General features: G+C 50.7%; 1 protein-coding gene across 6 annotated transcripts in view; it reads right to left on the reverse strand.

Annotated features, from left to right (window-relative positions):
* SBF1 (SET binding factor 1) overlaps positions 1-15,161 on the reverse strand; it is a 52,778-nt gene extending 37,617 nt beyond the window's left edge. For 3 of the 6 annotated variants that reach the window (XM_044429732.1, XM_044429724.1, XM_044429722.1), the window contains exons 1-6: positions 14,519-15,157; positions 10,692-10,802; positions 9,103-9,208; positions 8,686-8,818; positions 8,393-8,501; positions 7,144-7,257 (exon numbers count right to left, since the gene is read on the reverse strand). In XM_044429732.1, the coding sequence (XP_044285667.1) occupies positions 7,144-7,257; positions 8,393-8,501; positions 8,686-8,818; positions 9,103-9,208; positions 10,692-10,802; positions 14,519-14,743 (798 nt within the window). In that variant the 5' untranslated portion in view covers positions 14,744-15,157. Of the gene's footprint in view, positions 1-7,143; positions 7,258-8,392; positions 8,502-8,685; positions 8,819-9,102; positions 9,209-10,691; positions 10,803-14,518 lie in introns of all 6 variants that reach the window. The other 3 variants (XM_044429721.1, XM_044429704.1, XM_044429713.1) reach the window with 2 other exon arrangements.
* Positions 15,162-17,181: the final 2,020 nt, after the last annotated feature.

The following is a 17,181-nucleotide window of genomic DNA, read 5'->3' on the forward strand; positions in this document are numbered from 1 at the left end:
GGACGGGAGTCGAATCAGCTTCGTAGGCAGACCCCTCTGTGGCTGGAACATTCCGCTGAAGAACAGCTGAAGGGGGCGAAGCCGGAGTTTGGCATATGGAACTACAGCAATGGATGCTGCCACGTGTCCCAAAAGTCTCTGAACAGAAACAGTTCCGCCTCGTCGAATTTGGCGGAGGTGTCAAGCGACAGCGCACAGTCTGTCTTGAGGGAGGAAGGCCTTTGCCACCGTAGAATCCAGCCGGGCTCCAATAAAGTTGATTGTCTGCGTAGGGACAAGAGAAGATTTCTCACGATTAATGCAGAGTCCAAGGTCCTGCATAAGTCACAAGCCATATTTACAGAGGAGCAAAGTCCTTCTCTAGTCCGGGAAACCAACAGCCAGTCGAGGTAAGGGTATATCTGAATTCCACGTAGTCAAAGGTATGCGCAGACGGGGGCCATACACTTCGTGAAAACCCTCGATGCGGTGGCCAGTCCAAACGGCAGCACCTTGAATTAGTAGATTTCAGAAGCTACTGCTAAATAGAGGAAACGCCTATGACATGGATGGATAGAAATATAAAAATAGGCACCCCTCAAGTCCAGTGAGGTGAACAAATCCTCTCTCCCCAGCAACTGCAGGATATTTTGAAGTGTGGTCATCCAAAACTTCTTTGGTGTTATAAATTTATTGAGAGCTCTGAGGTCCAATATCGGTCGAAGACCTCTGTCTCGTTTCAGGACCATAAAATATCTAGAATAGAATCTGTGGAGTCCTTCTGATAAAGACAAGCGACGAATGGCTCCTTTAGACAGGAGTTGGTGAACCTCAGCTAATAATACTGGCGAGCATGGAGTAAACCGGATAGGACTGGATGATGGAACGATGTCGAATTCAATTCTATATCCGTGCTGGATGATGGATAACACCCACCCATCAGATGTAATGGACTCCCAAATGGGGAGTCGGCTTTTCAGCCAGTCCCCAAATGAGAGGAGGGAGGGTGGGACTGGAAGAGAAGAAAGGTTCGTCCACCCCATCAGCGCTGGCGTTTGTCTCCTTCGAAGCGGCATCGGCTTTGCTAGAATCGCTGGGGCGGTTGTTTGCGGCGTTGTTGACAATTCTGTGGCTGTTGGAGGGCTGGGTATTGCTGTCTGTATTGTGGACGGGTCCAAGACCACTTATGTCGAAGAAAAGGTTGCATCTCCATATGCCGGGCCGTCATCCTCGACTCATGGATCTGCTTCAACTTGTGGTCACAGTTTTGTGTTGAAGAGGCCGGATCCATCAAAGGGCACCTCCTCAATCCTCCTCTTCATCTCTTCCGGAAAGTTTCAGTTACGCAACCAGGCATGTCTCTAGAGAGAGATGGCGCCGACGAGAGCCCTCGAGTCCGTATCCACGTGGTGCCTAGCTGTGGATAGCTGTTGCACCGCGACCTGCATGGCCTCCTTTACAAACACCCGCGCCAAGTCGACTTGATTATCTGGGAGGGTGGCAATGATGTTATCCAGGCGTTGCATTATAAAATATTGATAACGCGCCAGGGTCACCTCATAATTCGAGATTCTTAGGCCGAGTTCCGAAGCCACATAGACCCGGCGCGCGAGGGAGTCAATTTTCCTTCTCTCTTTGTCGCAGGGCGCTGTGTGACCCTGTGCCTCCCGGCCTTGAGAAGATTCTACCACCCCAAATTTGGTTTGGGGTGGTGGAGGAATGGAATGTCCCCCTCACGAACTCTATACATCACCTCTTATCTTCTCGAGGTCGGCTGAGGCTGAGCCGGGAGGTCCCACAGTTGGGTCATTGCTTGTCGGAGAGTTGTAATAAGTGGTAAAGCAATGGAGGTCGATTGTTCCACCTGCACTACATCGTAGAAGCAATCGGTGCTGGGGCCATGTTGTTGATTAGCCTCGATCTCCAATGACTGCACCAGTCTGGACATCAGTTCAGCAAACATGATGTGCGACTCTTCCGGTGATGCCGGGCCTTGTGAGTTGACTACAGCATCGGGTGAAGTCGAGTCGACCTCGGACTTGTCCGAGTCCACCCAATATGGAGGCGGGATGCTAGAGGAGGAGTCTCCTGGCGACTGTGATCTACCGCTCTCCCGAGATGGTGCACACCTGGCGCCCCTCAAAGCTGTAGAATGAGGTCGATCCCGATGTTCTGGTGGGGGGGATCGGCCTCTAGCAGCCAGGTAGTATCCGACAGATGGATAGTCAGGCCATCTTGGTGCAGAAGAGTACTGGGAATGGTACCAGTCGTCAGAACGAGCTTCAGAAGACCAGCTCCTCCGGCTTCTCAGCGGGGATAACCCGGTTCCAGGATCAAGCCCAACAGGCGGCATAGGTGTTGGGGACCGAGCCCTAGGCAGAGAGTCTTGAATCTTGCCATCAGAGATCGAACTGCAAGGTGGATCCTGGTGTAGTTCCGATCCCATACGGCACAGAGAGGCTGGAGGAGTAACTCTCATCGCCGCCTGAATGGTCGGACCCAAAGGCGTTGGTACAGGGATCGCAGTTGGAACCGAGGAAGCCGCCAAACCTGAGTGTCGGTGTTTCGAATGCTCGGGTTTCTTCGGGTGTTTTGGCAGTTTTTCAAACTTATCCCTTTTGGCCTTCTTGTGCACAAGCGGCTTCTCAGGGCCACTGTGTTTCCTCTTTTCCCGCTGTTTCTTGGGTGGGGAAACAGGCTGCTCTCCCATGGCAGAAGCACCCTCGCCTGAAGGGCATGAGGGCGGAGCAACAGAGGAAGGGGCCGGACACTGCGGCGGATCGGCTGAAGACGGACGGCGGTCAGGTGGGGCCGAGGTTGTAGCAGGCTTAGCCACCAGCCGGTCCGATTGTAGGAGGGCCTGATCCCACAGGAGCTTACGTAAAGAGTTCTCCCTGTTCTTCCTGGCCTGTTTAGAGAAGGCCAGACAATGGCCGCACTTGTCCGTCCTGTGGCCCTCCCCTAAACAGAGGAGGCACAGGTCGTGAGGGTCTGCAGCGGGCATTTTAGAGCCACACTCTCCGCACTTGCGGAACGCCGCTTGTTGAGCCATCACGGAAAAAGAAAGAAATAGAGGATAGTATAGCGGGAACAGATAATATTTGTGTGTGTGTGTGTGTGTGTGTGTGTGTGTGTGTGTTTTTATAGGAACGAGAAACATGAGGAACAAGAAAAAATGAAGAGAGTAACTGGAACAGTAAGATTAAGGTATGGTGGGAATACTAACTTGGAAAAAAGAGAAAGAGTTTGAAACAAGAGAGCACGAGGAATGATCTAAGTGAGAGCGAAGCGGCACGAGGCACAACGAACGGTGGTTGCAAAGACTGGAAAATGGCAGACACTCCGCTAAATATATACTGCTAGGGGGGAAGGGGAGCGAAGTTTTCCCGCCAAACCGTTAGCTATCAATCTTCCGGCCAAGGGCACTGTGCAGGCACAGAACCCATGTGTGTGATGCACAGAGCCCATGACAAAGGACTTGCACTTATCCACATTGAACGCCATCCTGTTGTCTCCTGCCCACTTCCATAGGCTGTCCAGATCCTCTTGGATCTGGAGTACCTGCTCCACAGTTGTGGCCACTGCTCCAGTTTTAGTGTCGTCTGCGAATTTGATCAGCAGACTGTTCACCCCTTCTTCCATGTCATTTATGAAAAGCTTAAACAGGATCGGCCCCAGGACAGAGCCCTGGGGGACCCCGCTTGTCACTGGCCACCATCCCGATGATTCCCTGCTAATGGTTACCTTCTGCTTTTGGTCAGTCAACCATGCCCTAGTCCACCAGACAGTGCTTTGGTGTATCCCAAAACTCCTCAGTTTCTCCACCAGGATATCATGGGGCACTTTGTCAAAGGCCTTGCTGAAATCTAGGTATACCACATCCACTGCATCCCCTCCATACAGCCATCTCGGAACCTTGTCATAGAATTCCACAAGGTTTGTCTGGCAGGACCTGTTTTTGCGGAAGCCGAGTTGTGCGGCTGTCAGCCTCCCATCCCTATCTAGCATCACTAGATCTCTCTCTATTATGAGCCTTTCCAGTGTTTTTCCTACAATGGACGTAAGGCTAACCGGTCTATAATCCCCCATGTCCCTTCTACTACCCTTTTTGAAAATTGGGACCACTGATGCCACCCTCCAGTCCTCTGGAACTTTACCCGTTCTCCACGAGGCCTCAAAAATGGAGGCCAGCAGGCGTGAGGGAACCCCTGCCAACTCTCTAAGTACTCTCGGGTGTAACCTGTCAGGGCCTGGCGCCTTTGTAATGTCCAATGCCCTGAGGAGCCCCTCGACTTCAAGAGGGGTGACTCTAATCTGTGCCCCTAAGTCCCCAGACTCATCTAATCTCCTATGCGGATATCCCCCATCCTGCTTTGGAAAGAGCACAGAGGCAAAATAGTCATTTAGCATCTGTGCCTGTATATCAGTCACTGGATCTCCTTCCTCCTTATTTAGTGGTCCTACCACTTGTCTCACCTTCCTCTTCCTATTTACATGCTGAAAGAAGCCCTTTTTGTTGCTCTTGATATTCTTAGCAAATCTCAGCTCGTAATCAGCCTTAGCCTTGCGAAGAATCCTTCTGCAATGGGCCTCCTCCTCCCAGTATAGAGTAGAAGTGGCTTCTACAGAGCATAGAGATGATCGGAAAACGAAAAAGGGCACGCACAGGAAGTGGAATGAAGGCCAGGTTACAAAGGCAGAATACAGGCAGATAGAATGAAATTGCAGGGAAGGTGTCAGGAAGGCTAAAGCTAGGAATGAACTGAGGCTAGTGAGGGATGCTAAAAGCAACAGAAAAGCCTTCCTCAGAAATGTCCAAAGAAAGAAAGAAATGGGGGCTCAACTACAATGTGGGTGGCATAATGAGAGCAGATGACAGAGAAAAGGCAGACACGCTCAATTCCTACTTTGACTCGGTCTTCTTTCAAAAGATCTATGACCTTTCTGATGAAGGGGAAGTACAAGCAAAGGAGCAGAATGGCAGCTTGAGAGGGGCAGGCAAATGGTCAAGCAACAACTGATTGGGTTGACTGAGTTCAAATCTCCAGGGTACAATGAACCCCATTCTAGAGTCAGAGAGATGCTGGAGGAAGCACTCTCAGAACCACTGTCTACTATCTTTGTGAAATCATGGAGGACAGGAGAAGTCCCAGATGAATGGAGAAGGACTAATGTCCCTATCTTCAAGAAAGTTTAAAAAAATACCCAGAGAACTAAGGAGCAGTCAGTCTGACATCAATCCTTAGGAAAATGCAGGTTATAAAGCTGTCAGTCTGCAAATACCTTGAAAATAATGCAGTGATGGATGAAGCCACTGTGGATTTCTCAAGAACGAATCCTACCAGAATGAGCTGCTTTCATTTTCTGATTGGGTAGCCTTCCTGATAGACTATGGGAATGCTGTGGACATAATCTAACTTGACTTCAGCTTTTGATAAAGTGCTCAATGATACCCTGATTAGCAAACTAGCTCAAAGTGGGCTAGATGGAACAAGGATCAGGTGGATCCACAGTTGGCTACAGAATTGGACTCAAAGAATGCTCATCAGAGGCGCCATCCCAAACTGGGGAGAGGTAACAAGCGGGGTCCTGCAGGGTTCAGTCATGGACCTAGTGCTCTTCAACATTTTCATCAATAACTTGAATGAGGAAACACAGGGAACAAATATCAAATGTACAAATGACACAAAACTAGGTCTGTTAGCTAATACCCTGGAAGAAAGAATATTCACAGTGATCTTGACAGATTGGAGCACTGGCCTGAAAACAATAGAATGAAATTCAGCAGGGACAATACCACGTTCTGCACCAAGGAAAAAGAAACCAATTGCATTGTTACAAGATGGGGAGTGCAAGGCTCAACAATGCTGCCAGTGAAAAGGAACATGGGATTTTTGTAGAAAACAAGCTGAGTATGAGTCAACAATGTGATGTGACTGCAAAAAAGGGCAAGTGCTATTTTAGGCTGCATTTCACTTTAGGCATAGAAATTTAGGCACGGAAATTTGACTTCCAAATCACATGAAGTACTAGTTCTACTTTACTCAGTACTGGTTAGGCCTCATCTGGAGTCCTGCATCCAGTTCTGGGCACCAAAGGCTCAAAAAGATGTAGACAAACTGGAAAGGTTTCAAAGGAGGGCAACAACGATGATCTGGAGACTGGAAACGAAGCTTTGTGGAGAGAGACTGAAATAATTGGGCATGTTAATCCTTGAGAAGACTGAGGGGAGATAGGATAGTGCTCTACAAGTATTTGAAAGGCTGTAACAAAGGACAGGATCTCTTCCCAATTATCCCTGAGTTCAGGACACAAAATAATAAGCTCAAGTTACAGGAAGCCAGATTCCAGCTAGATATCGGGAAAAATTTCCTGACTGTTAGAGCAGTATGACAATGGAATCAACTAGCTAGAGTGGTTGTGGGCCCTCTCCACTAGAGGCAGTCTAGCTGCAACTGGACAGCCATCTGAGAGGGATGGTTTACCTCAGTGCCCTGCACTGAGCAAGAGACTGGACCTAACAGCCTTCTGGCCCCTTCTACTATTCTACGATTCTATATGAAACTGGAGCTCTCTGCAATACTCAATTCATCTGACAAAGTAGTCTGTAGTCTGTAACAGCTTATGCCAGAATAAATTTGTTAGTCCTCAAGGTCCACAAGACTTTGCTCTTTTTGCTTTTGCTGTGATACACTAACCTCTTCTGCAATGTAAAAGTTTTCTTAAATATTTCAAGAGGATATGGCAACAACAAGACTGCATAATTGTGGCTCATACATATTAGCTTAGCTGGGTAACCATTTCCCCAACTCTGCAGCTCCCAAGGGCTTGCATGCCCTCCCAAGCTCTCCCTTCTTCATGTGCCACTCACCTGACAGAGATGGTTCATGCCCTCCCCCACCATTGCCCCCTTCCCACACATGCTTAAATCTGCAACCACTCTAGCATTTTGCGCAGTCCCTGCGCCTCCTGAGGGAGTCGTGTCTGTCCAATTCAGGATCTGCCTCTCTGATGGACTGCACTATGGAGTACAGAGCGCCCTCCCAGGGATGGTGTCTCTGTGTGGCAGGCTGACACGGTGCTCTGCTGGGCACACTGTGCCAGTCATTGGCTGTAACAGGCATGCCAGAGCTCACCAAGCTTCTTCCGTGGGGAGTCACTTACCATGGAGAGCGCCTCGTGTGTCTGATGCAGCAGCGGTTCAGGCAGCAGAGAGATGTGGATGCACTCGGGGACAGTTACAGTTCCACCATCCAGGTCTGCTATGATCACATCCAACTGGAAGAAGCAATGTTGCCATGGCAAAGTCCACAAATCCGAATGCCAACCATTTGCCCCTCGGCCCAACCAAACTTTGGTACGCGGGTGCCCCCCATGATCCAGTAACTGAGCACAGCATGAAAAGCTGCCCCTCCCTCTCCCTCAGTGGGGAGGACCAGAAGTGGGAAGAGCCGGCTCCCTTGGCACCCGTCACTTTGCGGAGCCTGGAGTGCCTCGGAGTGGCGGTTTCTACAGAGCGCAACTCTGGAGTCCCTTTCACAATCCTGACTTCCTGCCCTGGGAAAGAGGAGGAACAGAGAGCTAGCTCTATGCATGCACACCACAGCATGCGCGTGCACGAGGCACGGCTGTGAGGAAGGACATGTGGCTGGATGCCCCCCAGCAACTGGCACAGAGAGGCATGCCGCCACCCTGACCAGTAGCCACTAATCGCTTTCTTCCCACTTGAGCTAATTCCCTAGTAAATCCCTTCCGGTTGGCAGTCAGCAGCATGTCTTCTGGTAGTGCTATCCATAGGTAAGCCCCATGCTTTTCTTTGTCTGTTCTGAATTTCCAGGTGTTTCTTTTCATGCAACGACCCCTCACCCATGCTCTAATATTATGAGGGAAGGAGAAGAATGCACCTGTATCTACTTCCTCTGCACCCGACATAATTGGATATACTCCTTCATGTTAGAAACATAGAAGCAAAGCAAGTCAGAAGGGGTCTCTTGGGCTATCTAGTCTGACCCCCAGCCCACTCCACTCATGTAATCCCCAACATGCAGTTGTCCAATCTTTCCTTGAACACCCTCACTGATGTGCCATCCATCACCTCCCTTGAAAACCCATTCCATATCCTAAGGGTCCTAACCATCAGGAAGCTTTGTCCCACTGGAACACGTCCTGCCCTCCACTGCAGAAAAGAACAGGGCCCGGCCTTCCACCACATGACATCCCCTCACACACCTACCCATTGCTAAAAGATCCCCTCCAACGGCAGAGCAATGGGGAGGGAATGACACTCCTCACTCCATCAGGCTGCAAGCACAGCTGCGTTACCAATTTTCACAGCCAGCTTCCACCACTCAGTTCCTATTTGAAGGCCCAGCTTGTATCAGGCTGCTAATGTTAAACTTGCCCTGGGACTCACCAGCTCCTGGGTCTCCGATTGGAATGCAGAGCTGACACCAATGATGAAAGGTGTAGGTGTGCTGAGGACTTCCAGGAGTTGAGCAGGCAAGATGGGCACATATGTAAAGCTGTAACCAAGAAACCAACAATGCAGATGTCTTAAAGAGCTCTCCCACTGCTCAGCACAGAGGATGCCCCCCTGCCTGCCTTCTTCGGCCCAGGGGACTCCCCTTGTACAAGCAACAGGAGGCCAGGGCAGAGCTCCAACAGAGACTGTCCCAACACCTGCTGCTCATGACATCACTCACTCACCTGTACTTCAAGGGGAACATGAGGGCAAGTAGACCCCGACAGGCATCAGTCAGTCTCTGATAGCTGCTGGACAGAAACAGGATCTTGTGCTCCGTGAGGGCCGCACAAAAGAGACACAGCACATTTGTAATCCCTGGAGAAAGGGAGGGGAGAATTTTAGAAGGCCAAACAATGCAACTCTTCTCTACTCACAGCTGGCTGGCCATTTCCACAGCCAATGCCCAATGAGAAGCCTTCTTCTCTCTTACTAGAGCCCTCTGCTCTTTTTACCCACAGAGGCTGAAACATCAGCTTTATGAGTGCCAAGGTCCTCTAGCCTCACTCTTCTTCAACTAGATGAGGGACTTTTCTGGGAGCTTCTAGATTTCAGAGGAAGAAAGGCAAAGAGCAAGGACAGGCCTGAGCCAGGGCTCTCACCAAGCTGCCGGAAGAGGAGTGCCACGCTGCAGTTGCTGATGGGAAGGGAGTCATTAATGGGTGTTTGGATCACCTGCCTGTCGCCTGCGCCCAGAGAGATTGTCCTCTGAAAGAGACAAGTGACAAGCCCAACAGGTAGGAGTCAATCATGGATGCCCACCCAAAGCAGAGAAAGCAGATGCTCTGGAGCTGACTCCCAGAGAAGAAGCCCTTTTCCTTCCCTGGGAAGACAGTCTAGTAGAACTCAAGCAGAACTTTCAAGCTGCAGCAGGCAGCGTCTTTTGCCAGCTGGAGGCACAATGGAACATTTCTGCCTCTTATGACGACCACCTGCTGCATGACCCCGCTGCACAATAAAGCCCCCCACTGCTTGGCCAACAGAGCCCTCACACCGAGGGCACAGACAGACGGACGGACGGACACACGCATCTGCACACACGCACATCTCACACAGTCACTGGGTGTCTCTGGACACTGCGGCAGCAGCCGCTTCTGCCTTCTTTGTCTGACAGCTGAAGCACTCTTTGCCAGGCAGGCTGGTCAGGAAGCCAGCGCAGGCTTTGCCGCAGCCTCTCCCAGGCCTCAAGCACACAGTGGCCCAGCCCTCCTTGCCTTTCTTTCTGTCTTTCTGTCTTTCTTTCTTTCGCTTGCTCACTCCCTGCCTAACTCATGGGCATCACTGCACACAGAGTCAGGTGTGGAGCTGCACATGTGGTGCCTCTGAGAATGACACCAAGCAAGACTCTCAAGCCCCCAACAGCCTCCTCCTGCAGAAGGAGGCAGCCCCGAGGAGAGAAAAGTTGTGCATACCGCTCCTTCGTCCTCCATGTCAGGCTGAGATAGAGACAGACAGAAACAGCACAATCAATTAGAAACACAGTGCAGCACGGACAGGCAGCCGGGCAGGAGAGAGGCAAGCACACACAGCGGGACAGAGCAAGGCAACAGGACAAACGGGAGGCCTTTGGAGGTACCACAGAGAAACAAGTGGAGGCAGCTAGCTTGCCAGCCTGCACCCCCTGCCCCAAGAACGGGAGATCCACAGAGCTCAGACAATTCCACCAGTGTGTTCCCAGCATGACTCCATCTCCCCACTCACGTGGGGTGGCCAAAAAGGGGCCCAGATCCTTGCCAGACTGCTTCACGCCCCAGAAAAGGCAAAGAGGACATGGACAAGCTAGCGAGTCAAGCCCACCCGTTCCAGAGACCATCTGATGAAGCTGCTGGAAACGCACCACCATTCTTGCCCAGGTATCCTTTGCCTGAGACCTCACGTCAGACACCTGGGCAGCACAACACCCAGCCAAGCAGAGGAAGGCTGCTTGTTCCTGGGCAAAGCCAGCCTGCAAAAAGCCAGCCAGCCAGCCAGCCAGCCAGCTCCACTGCCTTCTGCTTTTAGCTGCAGCTCTCCACTTAGCGCTCAATACTTTCGCATCCAAGTAATGCCAGCCACAGGGACTGCAGGGAGGGGCATGCTTGGGGGAAGGAGAATAGAAGACTTCCTCACCTCCTCCCACCCGTAAGACCCGCAAGACGCCACCTCCTCCATGGACAGCCCGACTGAAATGCAGGGTAGAAGCTGAACCTACCTGAGCACCCCCAGTGATGGGGATGGTACAAGTGAGGAGGTTCCCAATGACGGTTTCCAGGGAGGTGCTCAGTCCGTCTACATAAATAGTATAGATCAACCCCAGGCAGTTCTGTGAGAGAAACAAGAGCGGTTGTGGTGATTCAGGTGGGGCCATTTGCGAGACTCCAGGCAGAAAGCAGCAGCAGCACCCTGAGAGCAGAACATGCAAGCTGAAAAAGGGGCTGGTCCCACTGGGAGCTCCGTGTCCCTGACTTGGGACGCCAGCTTCTTCCCACCATGAGCGGGGAAGACAGGGAATCATGGAACAGTGGAGCTGCAAGGGGCCCATACAGGCAATCAAGTCCAGCTCCCTGCTCAGTGCAGGACTCTGACACATGGCTGTCCAGCTCCCTTTGGAATGACTGCGGCGTGGGAGAGCCCACAGCCTCCCCAGGCCATTGGTTCCAGCACCATCCCGCTCTAGCAGTCAGGAAGACTTGCCTGAAAGTGGCTTCCAGTAACTTGAGACCATGATTCCATGTCCTGCACTCCGGGATGATCAAGAAAGGGCCCTCCCTCCTGGTCTTCCTCTGTGTGACAAGCACTTGAACAGTGCTAGCATATATCCTTTCCCTGAGGCTAAACATCTCCAGCGCTTTCCATTTCTTTTAATGCGGCTTTGTTTCCGGTCCCCTGATCAACTTTGTTGCCCACCTCTAAACTTTTTCCAGCTTCTCTCATCTTTCTTAAGCCATGGTGTCCGCAAGTGGATGCAGTACTTGAGATGTGGCTTAACTACTGCCAAATAGACCAGCACCTCACACGATTTGGAAGCGATATTCTGTGTAACACACCCCAGTGTAGCATTAGTGGGTTTTTTTGTTTTTTTGCTGCCACAACACATTGTTGACTCATATTCAACCTGTGATCCAAGGTTTTTCTCACTGGTAGTATCTCGCATTTTGTAACTGGGCCTTTGGTTCCCTTTTCCTAGGTATAGATCTTGGTATTTGTCCCTACTGAATTTCATTCCGTTGCCTTCAGGCCAGTGCTGCAGCTTTTCAAGATCACTTGACTTCTGTTCCTGTCTTCCAGGGTATTAGCTATCCCACCCAATTTTGTGTAAGCATGCCTTGCACTTCTTTGCCCAAGTCATTAATAAAAACATGGAAGAGCACTGGCTGCAGGATTGAACCTTGCAATACCCCCACATTCCCTTTCCCCAGTCTGAGAGGTGCCGGTGAGAAGCACTTTCTCTGTCTGATTCTGCAGCCGACTGTGAATCCACCTGGTAGCTGTTCCATCTAGCCCACTTTTAACTAGTCTGCCCAAACCCTTACTCTTCAATGCAGTTCATCAGGCCCTGGAGAGCTGAACTCATTCAAAGAAATTAGGTGATCCTTGACTGTTTATTAATTTCAAGCTTCAGTTTGGACCCTTTGGTTCATACTTCATTTCTCCCAGTGGGGTCATAGATCTGCTTTTGCAAAAAGGCTGAGCCAAAGCAGAAATTGAGCTCTGGGAGTCATCTGTCACCAGTTTGCCCTCCTCACTGAGAAGCTGCACCATCATTTCTTTTCCCTGTTGGTTACTGTGAACACACTTGAAAAAGCCTTTTTGCCTTTTGGTGTCTCTTGCAAGCCTCAGCTTGTTCCCAGCTTTAGCCTTCTTATGCCATTCCTGTACTTCTGTGCCAACTGTCTGTACTCTTCTTTTGTAATGTGCCCTTCCTTCCACTTCCTGTACAAGTCCTGTTTTGTTTTACCTCGACTCAAAGGTTTCTGTAGAGCCACATTGGTTTGTTCTGTCTGTTATCTTGTTTCTGTTGCAATTGTCTGTAACTGTGCCTTTAAAATTTCCTTTTCAAAAAAACTTCCACCCATCTTGGACTCCTTTTTTCCTCAGGGTCCCTTGTCATGGGACCTTAGTTATCATTGTCCTGCATTCATTCAAATCAGGTATTCAAAGATAGGCTGGACGTGCACATGGTGGGCATGTCGTGAGTGGAGCCAGCTGGTGCCGGAGGTCAGACTAGACGGCCCGGGAGGCCCCTTCTCACTCGCTCTGTTTCTATGTTTCTGTATTTCCCAAAATGCAGAGTATGTGTATGACTGTGCTCCACTGAAGGGAGCATGGCGTATATTTACACTGGCAAGATAAAACAGGGAACCACTGGAGAGCTTTAGAAAAAGGGGGGGGTGCAGGAAAGCTTGTGCTTCCTTGCTCTGCTAGATGGCGATGCGGGCCAGGCGAGGGGAATGGAATGAGATGCCTGAGCAGGAAATTGTCCAGAGATCAGGCGGTGTTTCATCACACAGATGCAGGCATCTAGGCTCAAGCCAGACACCCCTTTCCTGTCACCAGTAGTTGTAGGGGCTCCTGCAGCACCAAGCAGCCAACAAAAAAGCACTAAAGCTGTTTCCAGTCTTATAACCCAGAAAAGCAAGTTGGGCAAAAGCAGGCAGATATTCCTTCTTTTGGCCCATAATGCAGGTTCTGTTGCTGCAGAACAAAGACAAAATAAGAAGCCTCGGGTGGGTGGTAATTTAGGGTCCCTTTCAGCTCTCATTTAAGGGGTGGGGGAATGTTTAGTAAATCAGCAGGGAAAATGTGTCCTTAACAAAACAAAAGGACAGTTTGCTTGGGGGTGCTTGTGTCCTAGAGGCCTCTTCCTGCTCTGATCCTACAACCAGGGCAGCTGGCCAGTGCCATCACTCTGATTCAGAGCGCAACCTGGGGATGGCAGGAAGCAAGACTGGTGTTCTATCAGGAAGCTGAAGACCTAAAAACAGATGAACCAAACAAAAATGGGCAGGGGGGACACCAACATAATAACATCACAAATGATAGTGCAAATGTTTCAAGAATTTAAGTGCCCCAAGCGTATGAAATGTGATAACCAAAGAAGGATTCCCACTGGGAGGAATGCCCACATCACACACGGGAGGCTGACATCCTGAGCACTTTAGATTCAAAGGTAAAGTGGTCTATCCTGCCAGAAACCATCACTGACATTTCATGTAGGAAAAAGAAGCACCCTATGTTTTCTCTGTTCTCCCAAAAGCTAACACATGAGCTGTGTCCTCTATGGGCTCTGCTAGGTATGGTATGGTATGGTATGGAAATGAATAATGCACAACAGGTAGAGCGGTATCTTCCCAGTGTCCAAATGGCCGAACAGCATTTTGGGGCCATGCCACAGCCTTCAGGCTGCCAGCCGGTTAGAGAGAACACCGGGGAGAATTGCCCTGCTGCTGCCTTCTGCAAACATCCTGCAGAAAAGAGCTGCCTTTGGGGTGCAAAAAGAACTGCCTGATTTGCTGAAGCAACTTCATCCCCCTCTCCCAGGAAAGGCAGCCACAGCCCTATGTGTGCACCGGCGGACCACAAGGTTGGGGAACCTATCGGGATGGATACTGATGGTTTCCAGAAAACTGCCTCCTAAAGAGGGGAGGGTGGAAGCAAACAGGAGAAGAGCCTTCTCAGTGATTGCACTCCATTTATGGAATATGCTTCCCAGAAAAGTATCCCCAGCACCCCCGTTGTTATCTTTCTGGCACCAGGCAAAGATGCTTTTATTTACCAAACATTTTAAGAACTGTTGAATGAATATTGTATATTTTTTAGAATTTTAATTATTGTTTTTATCACTGCTATACCTGAGGTAATTTTACTGTTGCAGTTGTCTGCTAGATGGTATTGTATTTGTATAGTATTTTATTGTGTATTTTTATTGTATTAATTGAATGATTGTTTTTATTCATTTTGGATTGTATGCCACCCCAAAAGCCCTGAAGGGCTATGGGGGAAGCACAGAAATGTAAAAAAATAGAGTATGTAAATTACTGGGAGGTAGGAGCTTTGCAGCATCCACGGCGAGAGGCGCTGTTGTCGGTCCTCAGCCTGGGCAGAGGTACTGATGTCCTGCTGACCCAAACAACTTTGGGTGCCTATGGAGCATCTCCGGCCCACCCAGGGAACCAACGCAGCCACAGGTAAGTGGAGTGCATCCATTTCTGGCTTGCTTCTATTCCGCATCCATATTCCATCACTGCATTCAATAGGCGGCATCTCATCCGTGAAGCAGGTGGCTTCGCTTCATCTTGGTGTGTCCCTCCAAGCTAAGGTGAGGTGCCGTGGCCCATGCTGGACCGAGCATCTGAAATTTAGGCATGGTGTAGCCAAGAATCATATTCAGCCTCTGGGCAAACCTGCTGTATAAATTAATGGTGCACTTAAGAAGCTGTTTCAGGCAGGGTTTTTCAGCTGTCCACAGCTGAGGGGCTGGCGGCACCAGACTCGCCCTCCATAATGACCCAACTCACGGAGTGGCCACTTCAAGTGCAGCCAGGACAGCCTCTCCGAAGGCATGCTCGGCAAGCTTCAGCAGTCCTAGAGAAGCTTGACCTTCTGCTCACTAAACAGCACAGCTGAAAGCAAGCAAGGTTGAGGTGGCAGTGGCCACGGCCGCCTCCAGGAGGTCACATTTGCGCTGGCAAGGCAGAGTGGCCAACTTCTAGCCACCTGCAGGCAGGGGCTTCAGCAGAAACTGTCCTTCCTCCCCACCCTCCCTTGCCTGCAGCTCACCCGGAAAACCTCTGCATGGTCCAGGCGAGACACAAGCACCAAGCTCTTCGGGGCAAAGAGCTGCGCTGGCTGGACAGGCGCTGCCACCTCCTCCACCGCCGCCTCCTCCTTCCTCAGATGATTCTGAAGCTGCAGCAAGAGAAAGGGTCCCAGTGTTCATGGCACAGTTATGCAGCCCAGGCTGACGCCAGGAAGGGGCCCATGGGAAAGGACCGGGGGGTGGGCTTGGGGGGACCTTCCCTGGAGGGTGCAGTTTGTCATTGTGCACCACTCTGCAGCCAGTGCCCGAGCAGGGCTGGTAAAAGATGCAGGAGAGAACGCCTGCTGTCTCCCTTACCTGGGTGCTTTCCAGAGCCTCCCAGAAAGTAAAGCAGGCACAGTAATGCCGCTCTGAGTTGATATCGGTCAGGACAGCGATGAAGAAGGTGGGAGGGTTTCTCTCGCTGAAGAGCTGCCATCCACTTGGCTGGCAAAACTGCAAAACAACAGGCAGAAAGGCGGCTGTCACACGGCGCAGGGCACCTTGCCTCCCAGTTTCTGCTGGAGTTCCAAACCTGCTGTCAGGGAGAGCAGAGCCCTTGGAACTACCATCTACCTCCAACCCAGGGGTGGCGAGGCACCAGACTTCCTCGCTTAGCCCACAGCAAGGAGGAAGGTGGCTGAGCTGGAAAAGTCTCCTGGGTGTTCTCAACAGCCAATGGGCCTGCCACTCACTCCAATGAGAAGAGATCCACCCACCAGAGCCCCACCCAGGCCATCAGGCAAGAGAAACTGGGACCATGCACTGGAGGTCTGCCCCCTTCCTGCAGAACGCCCAAAAGTCACTGGACCCAGTTCACAGCCAAATGTTCCAGTCTCACTGCACTATATTGGTGTCCTGCTGCCCTGGCCAAGGGCTCTCCTTCACGTCCTGTCCCAGGTGTCTTGGCTGACTGAAGGGGCCCAGGACCTCAAGGAAATGGCCCAGGCTGTGAGGAAGGAAGAGATGGACGAGGGACAAATCCTGATGTCCATCTACTGTGCACAGCTGGCTGGAGGCCCAAAATGACGCCCTTCCTTTAAAACAATCCAACCCCTGCTTCCCTTCCCACCAATAAAAAAAGGAGGGTGGCACTGAACTTTGGTGGCAAACCAACAGAGAGGCTTACAGCAAACAAACATAGCTTTAAAATGAGCTGACTGTGTAAGTTCTAAGCCTTGGTAGCAGCTGCGGTGACATCAGAGACATGCATCTGTTTTCAAGCTAAACGTTTGTTTCAAGCCTCTGTTGTGGTTTGCCACAGAATTTCTGGGGCAAACGACTGGTTTCCATACCCGCTTTGCCAGTGGTCGCAGAAGCGTGGTCCTCAGTAAGTTAGAGAAGGGGGTCTGGCTCCTGGAAGGCTTGAAGCTGTCTTCTCTGCTGTAGGTTATCTAACTCTGGCCTCCTTAGCTGGCCACAAATCCTGGGAACCCTCCAGCTAAGGCAGCAAGAGGGGATGCAGCGGAGCAAACCAACCCTGACCAAGACCCAGGGTCCAACCCATGCCTCCAGCTAGCCAAGGAAGAAGGGAGACTGAGAGGGCCAGAAGTCTGCAATTTCCCCACACATAAAGGCCCCCTCCTTTTAAAAACTTCCCTGTCTGAATGGATGTAGGGTATGAATGGGATGCTGCACCTTCCTAGCTTTCCACTTTCACCCGGAAGTTGAGGGGCGTCTCCTTCCAAATTTGACCGGTATGTTAACTCTTCAGGCAGCATAAGAACATGCCAAGCTCAACCATTCTTCTTAAGCGCCATGAGCCAACTCAGCCTGAATGAACACGGCCTCTAAAAGGCAATGCCCAAAATTCCACTGTTCCAAGTGCACTAACAAGTCCCCATTTACTATTTATTCATGTAGTTATGTATTGATTTAAACAAATGTTACAGCATTAGCAATC

This window comes from Varanus komodoensis, unplaced genomic scaffold (assembly GCF_004798865.1).
Source record: "Varanus komodoensis strain SLA01 unplaced genomic scaffold, ASM479886v1 scaffold1, whole genome shotgun sequence".
Taxonomy (NCBI): domain Eukaryota; kingdom Metazoa; phylum Chordata; class Lepidosauria; order Squamata; family Varanidae; genus Varanus; species Varanus komodoensis.